This window comes from Schistocerca cancellata, chromosome 11 (assembly GCF_023864275.1).
Source record: "Schistocerca cancellata isolate TAMUIC-IGC-003103 chromosome 11, iqSchCanc2.1, whole genome shotgun sequence".
NCBI classification, from domain to species: domain Eukaryota; kingdom Metazoa; phylum Arthropoda; class Insecta; order Orthoptera; family Acrididae; genus Schistocerca; species Schistocerca cancellata.
The window spans coordinates 64,900,188-64,914,634 of record NC_064636.1 but is presented as its reverse complement, the minus strand read 5'-3'; the positions used below and the strand labels follow the sequence as shown (position 1 = coordinate 64,914,634).

General features: G+C 43.9%; 1 protein-coding gene across 2 annotated transcripts in view; it reads left to right on the top strand.

Moving 5' to 3' along the window:
• Positions 1 to 14,057, top strand: part of LOC126108492 (serine/threonine-protein phosphatase 6 regulatory ankyrin repeat subunit C-like) — a 97,300-nt gene extending 83,243 nt beyond the window's left edge. For both annotated transcript variants that reach the window (XM_049913748.1, XM_049913749.1), the window contains exon 4: positions 13,645 to 14,057. In XM_049913748.1, coding sequence (XP_049769705.1) covers positions 13,645 to 14,032 — 388 coding nt within the window. In that variant the 3' untranslated portion in view covers positions 14,033 to 14,057. The remainder of the gene's footprint in view (positions 1 to 13,644) is intronic.
• The last annotated feature ends 390 nt before the right edge of the window (positions 14,058 to 14,447 follow it).

Genomic DNA, 14,447 nt, shown 5'->3' with positions numbered 1-14,447 from the left:
CCTGTTTCCAGCAGGTCGTGGAAAAATATTGCGGATGCTGGTTTGAAAAGCGTTACTTTCAAAGTAAATATCCTTTAACGTAAGTTGGACTATGCGCGAGGGTGTACCATGGAATTCTTAAATCACAGTGTGTTTGACTCCATTCAAAAATCAACTCTTTGATGACAAGCCATTTAGAAGAATTTCAAACCCTGGAGATCAGACATTTATGTCATCATTAAAAATTTTACTGCCACATTTGTGTGATGTATCTTAAAGTGTAACACGCGCAAAAAATCAACATTATATCGAAAGATTAGCTTCTCTTGCAGCTTATTAACCTTTGTGACCAATATTATATGTGGAAGCTTTGCTTTTCTTGTAGCAACACTATGTATATTAATGTAAGCCCTTAACTTGTGTGTTACCGCTGCTTAGCAGGGATGTTGCTATTGGCTGACTACATCACGCGTCCTATGCTCTGAATACTTGCTGTCATGAGCTGGCGAGATCACGTGACATGAGCTGTGACTGGCTCACAAAAGCGCATCGCAATCTCGATTTCAGTGATTCGGAAAGTAACATGCGGTGTTTGGTGGAATTCCAATGTGTGCTGTCGTAATACGAAAATACGCAACGTACATGTTGCTGCACATCAAAGATATTTCCCAAACGTGTCTTTTTCCCTGAGTTTCGTTTTCTAAAGTGCCGGGAAATCCAAGCCCATGTCCAAAACCATAACCATTCAAAGGATTGATAATTTCTTGCACTTCCGACGGAAAATATACTGTCACTTAAGACGGAAAAAGTGTTTTCACGCGGGAAATCCGGGAAAAATCCGGCAATTTTTTTCCTTGTCCACGTATACATCCAGTATTAATCAAATTTGATACGTATGAAGTATCGTCTCTGTTGTGTGACTGGATTCTTGATTTCCTCGCAGAGATGTCACAGTTCATACTGATAGACGGCAAATCATCGAGTAGAATAGAAGTCATATACGGCGTTCCGCAAGGTACTGTCATAGGCCCTCTGCTGTTCCTGAATTACATAAAGGGTCTAGGTGATAATCTGAGCTGTCCCCTTAGATTGTTTGCAGATGATGCTGTAATTTACCGTCTAGTGAAATCATCAGACGATCAATTCCAATTACAATATGATCTGGAGAGAATTTCTGTATGATGCGGGAAGTGTCAGTTGGCGCCAAACAAAGAAAAGTGCGAGGTCATCGACATGCGTACTAAGAGAAATCCGCTAAATTTTGGATATACGATAAATCGCACAAATCTAAGGGCTGTCAATTCGACTAAATACCTAGGGATTACAATTACGAGCAACTTAAATTGGAATGACCACATAGATAATGTTGTGGGAAAGGCGAAACAAAGACTGCGCTTTGTTGGCAGAAACTTGGAAGATGCGACAAACCTACCAAAGAGAGCCTACATTAGACTTGTACGTCCTCTGCTGGAATATTGCTGCGCGGTGTGGGATCCTTGCCAGGTACGATTGGCGGAGGACAGCGAAAAAGTGCAAAGAAGGGCAGTTCGTATCGTGTTATCGCGCAATATGGGTGAGAGTGTCACTGATATGATACGCGAGTTGGTGTGGCAGTCAATGAAACAAAGGCGTTTTCTTTGCAGCGAGATCTGTTTACGAAATTTCAATTGCCAGCTTTCTCTTCCGATGGAAAATATTTTGTTGACATGCACCTATGTAGGGTGAAATAATCATCATAATAAAATAAGAGAAATCAGAGCTCCAATGGAAAGATTGAGGTGTTTCTTTCTCCCACGCGCCATTCGCCAGTGGAATGGTTGAGAAGTAGTATGAAAATGGTTCATTGAACCCTCTGCCAGGCACTTCAGTGTGAATTGCAGAGTAACCATGTAGATGTAGATGTTGATTCCCTCCTGTATAGAGATTCAAGTACTTCCTCCTTTGATTGACCAAGATATAGACTTCAGAATCCACTGAACATTTAAAACTCTCCTGCACCTCAGGCAGGCAACAGAAGCACACCCATTTCGACTGGCAGTCATGGAAGACACAGAGAATTAGTGCTGAAATTATATCAGGAGCAGGCAACAAACAGAAATTTTTCAATTTTCTTGCATACATATCATGCGAGTAATAGCGCGTAATTTGGCGCAGGAAGTACATACCTACAAGTAAAAAAATTTTAAAAACGCTCAATATAAGATGATACACACGTACATGTGCTACATGCACACCGAAAACATCATCGATAGTGTCGAATTGTATACTTAGTATCCAGGATAATAGTATTAATTATGCAGCACTTGGTGATATCAAAAATCAGTATACTCCGTAGAGAACGTGAAACAAAGCAGAAAAAAAATTGAACGCCAGGATGAGATGCAAGACTTGAAAAGGTAGGAAGTGGGGAAATGTTTGGGATGCAAACACGCCGGCCGTGGTGGCCGTGCGGTTCTAGGCACTTCAGCCCGGAACAGCGTGACTGCTACGGTCGCAGGTTCGAATCGTGCCTTGGGCATGGATGTGTGTGATGTCCTTACGGTAGTTAGGTATACTTAGTTGTAAGTTCTAGGCAACTGATGACCTCAGAAGTTAAGTCGCATAGTGCTCAGAGCCATTTTGTGATGCAGCGTCAAGGGTAACAGCAGCCATGTCTCAGAGCTGATAGTCCGTGCTGTTGGAAACGACGTCGAACTGTTCGTGCAGATGGTCGTTGTCTTGCAAACGTCCCCATCTGTTGACGCAAGGATCGAGACGTGGCTGCACGATCCGTTACGGCCATGTGGATAAGATGCCTGTGATCTCGACTGTTAGTGCTACGAGGCCGTTGGGATCCAGCACGTCGTTCTGTATCACCCTCTTGAACCCACCGATTCCACATTCCGGTAACACACATTGGATCTCGACCAACGCGAGTAGCAATGTCACGATACGATAAAACGCAATCGCGATAGGCTGCAATCCGACCTTTATCAAAGTTGAAAACGTGATGGTACGCATTTCTCCTCCTTATACGGGGCACCACAACGTTTCACCAGGCAACGCCAGTCAGCCGCTGTTTGTGTATGAGAAATCGGTTGGAAACTTTCCTCATGTCAGCACGTTGTAGGTGTCTCCACCGGCGCCAATCTTGTGTGAATGGTCTGAAAAGCTAATCATTTGGATGTCACAGCATCTTCTTCCTGTCGGTAAGATTTCGCGTCTGTAGCACTTCATCTTCGTGGTTTAGCAATTTTAATGGCCAGTAGTGTATTATTCAGACAACATACTGCATCACTAGAAATACGTCTTCTCCCAAAGACAGTCTCTCTAATTTAGATTTTGTCATAGTTTTCGGAAAATATTGAAGTTGCTTTTTTTAATTTGTACTGAGGCATAATTTTAGTTTCACTGTGTCAAGGAGTGTTATCGCTTTTTGAACTTTCATCAGATCCAGTGTTTAATTTTGACTACGTGAGGCAAGTATATGTGACACCCATGGCCCCGTGGGAGGGGCAGTTTGAATGGAATAAGACGATTTCAAATGAGAAGAAACAGGACACCAGTTGCGTTACACAATTTTTATCGAAACTAGTGTGCTCTTTCTTCACATCGACATTTTTGAAAAACAGACGTTGAAAATGAACAAAAATCTAAACGACAAGACTGGTCACTGCAGTGGACTGAGGGAACTGCTGTCGTAATCGGCGCCCAGCGCTGCCAACAGAAACGGCAAACTTTCAGATTCGCCTCGCAGTTTTGCCGCTACAGCTGCAGGGTCGCTGGCGTTTGCTGAAATGAATAAACAGGGAAGTCGACGTGAAGTGTTGCGGACAAATCGGATACGTGACGATACCGGACGATGGACCCACGAGATACCTTTCAGTGTAGCTAGCACAGTGGTTGTCGAGAGGCGTGAACATCCGTCGTTTCCCTTTCAGTTCTTGCTCTGAGGGGGATAGCTTGTTGATGTACAGAGTATCGAATAATAAATCAATACTCCAACGTACAGCTCTGAAACCGGCAGCGTACTTCAAACGTGCAGCCCATATTTTTACACGCAGGCACGTTGATGATTTTGCGCTGATATATCCATACTTTCCTCGATACATGGGGAGCAGATAACGGCATTTTATTAAATTTAGATACATCGGATACTGTACATTTTAAAAATATCAAGTCATAAACAAGCTCTATCATTCCGCAATCGACGTCAGTTAAAACCCGTCGTGCGCCCATCAAGACGTCGGAAACCCTTTGCCAGGAGTCACCTCAGTACAGGTGACAGTGCCGCCAACACGCTGCCCTATTATACCTTGCGTACGCAATACTGCTGCCATCTGTATGTGTAGATATCGCTATCCCATGACCTACTGTCAGCTCAGCCTGTCTCTGCCTGGAAGCACCCGGGTGGTTGTACAACGCAAAAGACCTGCTGTCAGTTAGAAATTAGAAACTACTCGAAATTGTACGTAGATGGAGTAGATTTTAAATAAGCTAAACATTTATTCAAAATAACTGATGGCTTGTCATCCACAAACTAAATACTTTCCTTAGTGAAGTGTGTTGTTACATTTTAATTAAGAATATAGTCAAATTGCACACCATCGACTGCTAGGCACATTTGGAATGGGTGTTTGAGAGAGCGAGATGAACTGGACAAGCTACATTGTATGATACGTCGTTGTGTGGTGTGGCGCGCATCATCTGACATACCTGGGGTTCATGACAGACTCTATCTTTCAGTGCTCCCCGTAGAAGGAAATAGAGTTGAGTCAGATCAGAGTACCTGGCTGGCCTTTGTACTGCAGCATTCCGTCCCATCCAACAGCCGGGAAACTTTCCATTCATTGGTCACTTTGGAGCAGGGGAGGGTCTGGGCGGCGGCCGTGTTCGATCCACATACACTGTCGCTTGTCCACAGAACTACCTCCAGAAGGACAGGCTGGATGTTAGTAAGAATATGTGCATACGTATTTCCATTTAATCACCCCGTGGAAGAAGTGAGGTCCCACAATGTAATTTCGCATCGTGCCAAATCATACATTGGTTAATTCAAGACCGTTAGTATTCTACCTGATGAAGCGATTTTCAGAATCGTCTGCCATGCACTGCAGCGCAGAAAGACAAAATTTTAAGCCACGTTCAAAATCACGTCCTCAGGAGTTCCCTGTGGAGTGTCAGATGGTAAGGGTGGCATCAATGTAAATGCGAGGTGGGAGTGACTCTAGTCTGCTGACCCCTCATTCCTCGGCTGTACGTCTGGTGCCACTGTGCCAATGGATAGGCGTCGCAGCCAGAGCGGCTTCCTCCAGTGCCCTGTCGGCTGCAGCCTTCGCCCTCGTCCTCTGGGAGACGTCGAAGCTGCCTCTTCGCACTGCTGACCTAATAATGCGTGCAAGGGTCCGGCGCGATGAACGACGACGGAAAGGACAGACATTCCTGTTTCGACAGAATTTCTTTGACATTCGCCATATAAAAGCAGCAGTGTAAATTCACCTCATTAGTGTACACGTCTGCATGCAACGTAAATTGTACCAGAACTGACCTGCATATAGACGACACAGTTGCTTGGTAGTTCTGCAGTGCAGACAAGTAAACAGTGGAGGGGTCTGGTACAGTGGCGTAGCCTAGCCTGGCCGTGTTTTGTTTACAGCGGAGTACCGTGTGTCTGAAACCTCGTGAGCGAGCGAGCGAGCGAGCTAGAGAGTGCCCGTCCTGCCTACCCGGCCACGTCACGAGGTGCTTCTACGGGATGTTCCGAAACATGGGGGGGGGGGGGGGGCACGGGGGGCACTCAGGCGAAAACGCTTGCTATTGGGTGGAGCGCCGTGACGTCACGACGAGGACCCTGGCGCGGCGCAGCCGTATCCTTACACGGCAAGTGCGCCGCAGCACAGACTCGGTGCCATGTTACTCGTTCATTTTACTTTCGCTTTCGTTCAATACGCATCTGTACAAGTCAAAACAAGGGGCATGACAGGTTTTGTACACATTAACAGTAAATAAATGATTATTAAGTTGGAAAATAACTCGCTCATTTGATGAAGAAGCAAATATGAATGTAGTCTGTTTCTACTGCCGTTTACCAGACGACGATGCAATCCATAACTACTTCCTCTTTGCGGCACATTTCTTCATTGCTTCCAACTTTGCTTCTTGATTGAGATGCCTAATCGTTACAAATGTTCTCGTTTTTACATAAAGAGTAATAACTGGTTCATGGACCTCAGGAAACTTTTGTTTTGTAATAGAGCACAGAGACTTTACATTTTTTTGTTTACACAGTCCATTTCCGTGAAAAGCAGCAAATTCATCTTCAAACAGCAACACTGTTGTTTTCCCATGCTGGCGTTGGAGTGTAAAGACCACCACGAGATGTAATTGATATCCAGTCTGCAGCATGATCTCCTTCACTTTTTGCTCCTGGAAAGCCCAGTGATTTATCAATGTTGTGGCACTTAAATGCAATATAGCCTGTACTGTATTGTACCGCATCTGGAAGAACATCTCACATTACAGAGTCGTCCCCCATTGCTACCACATCTGTCAGTTAATTTTCTTCCACATTCACAGTTTCTGGGATTCCTTGTAGCAGCTCTTCTTCAACAACATACACACAGAGCTCACTGGTAATGAAACTTGGGGATGCAGGATCCGGGTCGACGTCACACTGGGAAGACTCCGTGTTTAATTCTTTATTAACTGGCGTGTTCCCAGAGAGAGAAATATCACTTGCATTACCTGTCAGTATAAGGAGACTTACCCTGTTCCTTACTTAAATAGCTAACTTACACACTTCTTATACTTTCGAAAAGACCAAAGAGAGAGATTTCATTGTAGTTATAAAACCGTTTTGGAAAGGCAACATTCTTTCTTTGTCACCAACGCGCATTGCTGGACAGATATCTAAGAATCTGTTCAAAGTATTTTCTCAAATTGAGAGATTAATTCCAAACCCACTACACAAGGATGAGCATTCATATTTTGGAACTCTAGAGTTCAAGGCATCAAAGATGTCGTTAACGAGTTCAATAAAATTACTTTCAACGTCTTTATGGAGAATATAATTCAAAGCCTGAGCTGTTTGTCATGAAAATAGTCGCGCTGCCATCTGTACATTGTGCCTTGCTTGTCGAGTTACGCTTAAGTGCGCTTCAGTAATGTGGTGTGTTATCGTTAAGTCACTCTTCTGATGCTTTATAAGTTCCTGTATAGCTGCCTTAGATATTTTGGACCCATCGGGTAGCGTAACGCCTGTATCCAAGAAACGGTTCCGTAATAACTTTAACAGGTGTGGTACATCGAAGAAAACCCGTACATTCGTGGTGTCGTCTGCTTGATTTACGAAATAAGTTCTCTCTGTATCGACAGACAGTTCCTTCCAAACTTTTATATTTTTTCCGCCCATCTCACACGTCACAGCAACAACATCGATTCCTGATTCCTCAACTGCCTTAATGATGCTCTGAAGCAAATTACTGATCATCACAGTGTCGAAGTCATAGTAAACTGGTTGTTTCCACTGCTTGCACAAGCCACGTATCGTGCAAACTTGTACATTGGAATGTGGTCCGACTACTACGTCTTCAGACGAATCGTAACATGTGCGGCCATCAACATTGATTCCGTGAAATGTCAGAACAGCTAGTCTCTCTCGAGTAGTAAAAGTGTGTGACTTGGCTTTCAATACACAGGATATCTTCAAGAATACCAAGTCTGCATTTAAATTCCTTGTGTCCATTTCTGAAGGGTTGCCCTGCACGGCAAAGGAATTTTTCGCTTTCGCAAATAAGTGTATGCTTTAGGTGACACAGCTCTTAAAGTTAATGCATGGGCTATGTCCTCTGAAATCCACTTTACCCTTTCATTTTCGTTTAGTAGACATCTTATTTGCGCCGGTGTAAAACACTTTGACAATACACTATTTACACTTTTGTGCAATTTTACTATTTCTTTCACGTCAGATGACTACTCTACCCGCTTCAGCGAAAGAACACGTTGGAGATCTTTCGTTTTACTTCGTAAGGCTGCATCACATTTTTTGGTGCCGCTTCTTTCTGTGCATTCAATCTCGGCCCTCAGTTCCTTAATTTCCAAATTCTTATTCACTAGTTCAGTGGGTGCATGAACGCAATCTGTACATGTGCTTCGGTCGACTTTTTCTTTTTTTTCGGTGACACAGTTTCTAAAGCCGTCAAAGCTCGCTTTTGCAAACTTCTTGCTCCACAGCGTTGTGCACGACTTCCGGATCCCTAAGGAATGAATTTAATTTTAATTTTGTTATTGCTAAAATTATTTACTGAGAAGCCCTACTTTCCTAAAATTTTTGACCAAGTACTATGCAATTGCATTAATTTTTCACTAAAAATCTGATCAATTGATAAAAGCGATTAAATATCACCGGCATAAGCGGCTACAATAGCCTAGTTTGATAAAATGTAAAAATACAATGTAATAGGAAATACAGGTATACGAACCCTTAACCTCCAAGATGGGAGTCAGAAACCACACCACTACGCTGCGAAGTCAACTGGTCAGCATCAGCTATTGTTACAGAAGTAAATGTAAACAAATTACGTGAAATATGCTGATTTTGTCATTTGAACTATATACTAGCTTTAAAATAGTCAACATATCGAGAATACTTAAAAAAAACGGCTATTTCTAAGACAAATGTAGCTATTATATCCAGGAGGAAAAGCAAATACACTTGAGCAACATTATTTATTGCCTGTGCAATATAGCGAGTCATTCACTCCCGTAAAGCAATATAGTAATGCGTCAAAAAGCATTCCATTTATGTGATTTCGTTTGTATTACGGTAATTTTTCAGTTGCAATTATTGAAGGTGTTACGTATGTGCAGACGTCTTACCCTTTCGTTTGCATCACCGCTTTCCACAATTTCTTGTCCACGCCAGTTCGGAATATTTATGCAGGGGATTGCTGCTGGTGATAACTTCTTCCTTGAAGGTAACCCTAGAAGCTCATTTCTCAAATCCCGTTCATAATCTTCTGGCCGATAGTGACCTGACCACACACGTGCAGTTTCCACATTCACTTTGTCCTTGCGTTTGCATCGAACCATCCATTCACGTCGCAAGTGCCCATCCTTGGGAAACACGTGATAAGTAACGTCCGTCGTCGTCCGAGCACTGTTAATGCAATGTGCCACGGCACACTTAACAGCGAGTCTTGCTCGTGGCTGTCTCAAAACTGAATGCTCGGCGCTGCAGCCTCCTCTCCGTGACGTCAAGGCGCGCGAGGGCGTCTGCGAGTTTTTTTACTCGCTTGGGGCCGGAATGGCCTGCCTGCTTTTCCTATACGCCTCGGTTCCGAAATGCCGTGCCGGCGATTCCGCGGCGCGCGCCTCAAATCGGTGGCGACGCACTGTGCAGGCCCATCCGGGCAGCGGTCATTTTTGGGTAAATGAGTTGGCACCACTGCGAGACAGCAGACGATAGCCATCTCCCGAAGCACAACATTGTGGAGTAAATTACATCAACACAGGAACAGAAATCAAAAGCCAGGGTTGGTACATCTATTACAAATATACGTCAGAATCGAATGCCTGCTCATCTGAATGCATCTTCGTCTACAATTTCCTCCAAAATGGATGGATATATTCCGAAGCGATTATAAACAAAATGTGGTGTAATTATACTGGAAAATTGAAGACTTGTTCTTCCATTGTGTTTCCTCTAAGAGGTAAAAGTTCCCCTTCATAGCGTGGATTGAAACGCAATCATTGCTATACGGGAAACTCGTCATTTCACGCGTTTTATTACTCAGATTCCTACTTCCTTTTTGTCATTGTGTGTACAACGTTATGCGTATCGGTTACTTAGTGTGTTGTCAGGTGTTAGAAAGGATACTGGTATTTTAAGAGTATCAGCGACTATTTGTTTACTGTAAAAACGGATTACCGCATTTGTATTAAAATTTGCTATGAGAACGGATTAAAATGCATCGTGGTTTTAGAAATATTATATACTGCTTTTGGTGAGTATACTACGAGTGAAATAGGTGTTTACGACTGGTATAAACCTTTAGAAGAAGATGAGGATGACGAGAAGTTCATAATAGAAGACGAACTGAGAGTTAAACCACACGATGCGTAAACTAAAACTCAATCGTCTCGGTGACAGATGGCCGAGACCAGTGAAATGTGAATGTTACGTGTCTGACAGTAATCTTCGGTTTTAACAGTACAGTGCACCACGACTCCTTGTCCCAAGTAGGCAGATCTTCTCACCAGCTCAACCCCGATGGCTTGAAGCAACGCGGAAAGGTGTCCCGCTTTGTGGCGGAACAGTTCATTGCTTCTGCACTGCGATAACGCACCTGCTCACACTTCGTTGCGTGCTTGTGCATGTTTGGCTAGAAACAATACTGTAGTGATGTCCTTGGCCCCACGTTTGCTCCATGTGTGACATTTTGTTCTCAAAAATAAAGACAAACCTTAAAGAGCTGTCTTTTACATATGAGATGAGATTCAAACTGCACCTCTGAGAGAACTAAACGCTACTGTAAGGATTGTTCCAGAATCGTTTTAAGCATTGGAAGAACCACTGGAATAAATGTATAATATGTAATGGGAAATATCTTGGTGAAGACGACATTGATGTAGACCAATAAATAAACCAAGTATTGGTTTCAATATTCACCGCTGTTGCTTGCACTATCATATTGTCCATTTTGGTGCCACTGTCACCACCCTGTCACCGTCTTCTAAGAGGAATGTCGTTGGTTCACCACCCAATGTCGTCGATAGAAAAGAGTTCTGTTAATTTCCTGACTTGTATCAAGTATTTGCATCGCCAGTCAGTAATGACTTCTCTCGAGAGAGACCTTTCCTTTACTTAGAGGTCTGTTGCAAGTAAATCGCATTTCATGCAGTGTCTTACGCTAAACAGCTTTCTTCCAAGGAAAATAATTTTTTTGTTTTTACGGCAACAACTAATTTGTGTAATGTCAGCACTAGTTTTTAGCCATACAAGAGTCCCTATGGTTGATCAAATTACCTTTTTTGAGAAGCTGCTTGCAATGATGGATTTATACTCCAAATTTCGTAGTGCACTTTCTTGGCGGTTCTGGCAAACCGTGTGGTTTATTTTCGGTCGCCTTTCTGATGGGTCCAATAGCGGCAAGGCTGACTTGTGTGTAAACTACAATCCTTTCTTTTTGAGACGGGCAACATTAGCCCCCAGTTCTTTCTCTGCCGACTCTTTAATACAATCCGTGATTGCAATACAGGTGACGGAGCCATTTTTACATCAAAGATCGGAATTCTTTGCATTGTGCAGATTTTCCTGTGATGTGGTGCGCTTATCGATCACCTCTGAATAACATATTCGTACATGTCCACAGAGTATTTCAGACGGTGGATTACTGTCGACTGTTGAAGGAGATAGAAACGTGTGGAATAGGTTCCCATGTATGTGAGTGGACCTCAGTTCTTAAGTGACAGAACCCAGTATGTTGTCCTCAGTGGCGAGTGTTCGCCAGAGGCAGGAGTTCTCCAGAAAAGGGTGGTGGGACCGCTGTTACTGTCTGTATACATAAATGGTCTGGTGGACAGGTATCTGCAGCTATTTGCTGACTGTCCCCTAGTGTACAGTAAGATGTCGTCGTTGAGTGAGTGTAGGAGGACACAAGGCGAGTTGGACAAAATTTCTAGTTGGTGTGACGAATGGCAGCCAGCTGTAAATGTAGAAAAACGCAAGTTGATGCAGGTGAGTAGGAAAAACAAAACAGCAGTAGAGGTGTTCCGCTAGACACAGAGGCGTCGCTTAAATGTCTGAGCGAGAGTTCGCAAAGTGATACGAAATGGAACGAGCGTGAGAGGACTGTGGTAGGGAAGGCGGGAGGTCGACTTTAGTTTGTTGGGAGAATTTTAGGAAAGTGTGGTTTGCCTGTAGATGAGGCTGCATGTAGGCCGCTGGTGCGACCTATTCTCGAGTACTGCTCGAGTGTTTGGTATCGGCAACAGGTAGAATTAAAGGAAGACAGCTGTAGGACTGAGAGCTGGGCTGCTAGATTTGCTGCCGGCAGTTTCTAGTGACGCAGAGGTATTGCGCAGAAGCTTCAGGAACTCGAATCGGAATCACTGGAGGGGAGGCGAAATTCTTTTCGAGGAATTGTTGAGAAAATTTAGAGAAACGTCTTTAGAGGCTGACTGCAGAACAGTTCTAGTTGTGGCAATGTACACTTGAGACAAGGCGTGTGAAGATAGGGTGAGAGGCATTGTCGCTCATACAGAGGCATACAGGCAGTCGTTTCTGCCTCGCTGAATTTGCGAGCAGAACGGAAAGAGGAAATGACTGCAGTCGGTTAGGATAACTTTTTATGTGTACCAGTTACTACTATTGTTTCATATGGTTGCTGCTCCACCTACATTGATTATTTTGTACTGAATGCAGCAGTTTTATTACGTCTGTAGTTTCTAGTTGGTATTTCAATTGTCTTTGGAGCTTCTTACTGGCTCTCTCGCTTGGGATTAGCCTTTAAGTTGCATCAGCTGTGGCGAGAGGTTCCCGCGACATCGGTTAAAGTTCAGCGATGACAGATCTATACAAGTATTTTGATATTTGTAACTGAACATGCAATAATCAATTAACACTGTGTGTTTCTGTTTCTTACAAACAGCTGATTTCTTTCTGGCATGATCTGATTTATGCATAGCATTAGACACAGGAAATACAGTACATTTTTGAGACTGGTCTAAAGTTACGGTTTAAGTGTTTCTACTAGTACGGAAACAGAAATTTTACTCGAGAGCAACATAGTTGGTGTACGTTTACAGTTCCGAAGACCTTTTTAACTATAAATGTAAAGTGTTACGCTGCCTGTAGCGGTGTGTAACTTGGTTTGTGTCCAGATTTTTCAAAAATTGCAAAAAGTTACACAAAGTTAACATGACTGAGTATAGTAGTTGTGCAGGATGCCGCCTGCCACAGACCATATGGTGGGTTGCAAAGTTTGTAAGTAGATGGAAATGAATGTTCCAGCGGATGTGTCTCTTGTTGCATGCATGATTATATGAGCACATGTGACGATTATTATGCAGCGGGTAGTGTGTGTGTGTGTGTCTGTCAGGGAGAGTCGACCTGGTGCCCTTGTTGTATTTGAAATATGTCGACCGACTTATTGTGTACGAAGCAGTGACTCTTATATCTTTTGTCGGTATGTCAGGAATTTCCATGTTACTAGTCTGAATCACTTAGCTGTCTGGTGAGGAAATTGTATTTCAGTACTTGCAGATGGGTTTAGTTTATATTGTTTTCTTCCTAAGTGACTGAAGGAATTGGTACCCAGAGAAGGTAGTTTTGGGGTGTGTTTGAATTTAGATGAAGGATTGGGCAGCAACTGCATGCCGAGGTGAAAGGAGGCGGATCTGTCGAGTGAATTATGAGGAAATGTGCCAAATGAATATGTTAAAAGATGGAGTGCACCTATTTTTAATGGCAGATGGCTGAAGTTTTTTTATTATGGGCTCGTGCTGTGCATCTGTCTGTAATACGCTAGTTAACCCGTATCGCAGAAGCGAGATTTCTAGATTTGTGATTTGTCGCTCGGAAGAAGTGTATTCCGAATTGTTGGCAGTTTTGTGGCTGTTACAGTATGTTTCGTTTGGTGTGTGTGTCTCGATAGTATAGAGTAAGTGTGTCGATGTTTTGTGCAGGAGCCTTTCTGAGGAGGAGCGAGGCAGGAGGCTGAGAAAGGCGGCTGAGGAGGGGGCGGTGGAGGAGGTGCGGGCGTTGCTGGCGGCTGGGGCGGACGTGGGGGCGAGGGGCGGGGGCGGGCGGACCGCCCTGCACTGCGCTGCAGGGAGAGGCGACGCGGCTGTGGTGCGGCTGCTGCTCTCTGCGGCGTCCGACCCCAACGCCAGGGATCTGGGGGGGTGGACGCCGCTGCACTTGGCGGCACAGTATGGCCACGCAGAAGCGGCGGCTGCGTTGCTGCAGGCCGGAGCCGACAGGGCGGTGAGGAGTAATAGTGGGAACACCCCCCTGGACTACGCCAGGCGGCGACACCATCAGCAGCTCGTCGAGATGCTAACACGGCGTTAATACGTGCCACTAGAGGAAATGACATGTACTTCATTGTACAGGATATTAAAATAAAAAATTGAAAAAAAGATCGCTTTCTCTATTCATTTCTACCTTTTGCAGTCCACACAATTACTCCAGTAACACCACAACTACTGCAACAACAGGAGATATCTGTAAACCAACGTGACAAACCTTCCTTTCCAGAATTCACTCTGTAAAACATTTCAGAAGCAATGTCCGCAAAAGCTCAGCAACAATTGCAAAATACTCCATCATTCATAAACTCCACTTCTCTCTCCCTCTCTGTCTTGTGTTTCTCGTCCCATATACAGTATTCAAACAGCTTACAAGAATACAGCAGACGTCTCTCACAACCGCCTGTATTTCGAAATGTAAACACCCAATCTCTTCCAAGACACAAATGCGAGAATAC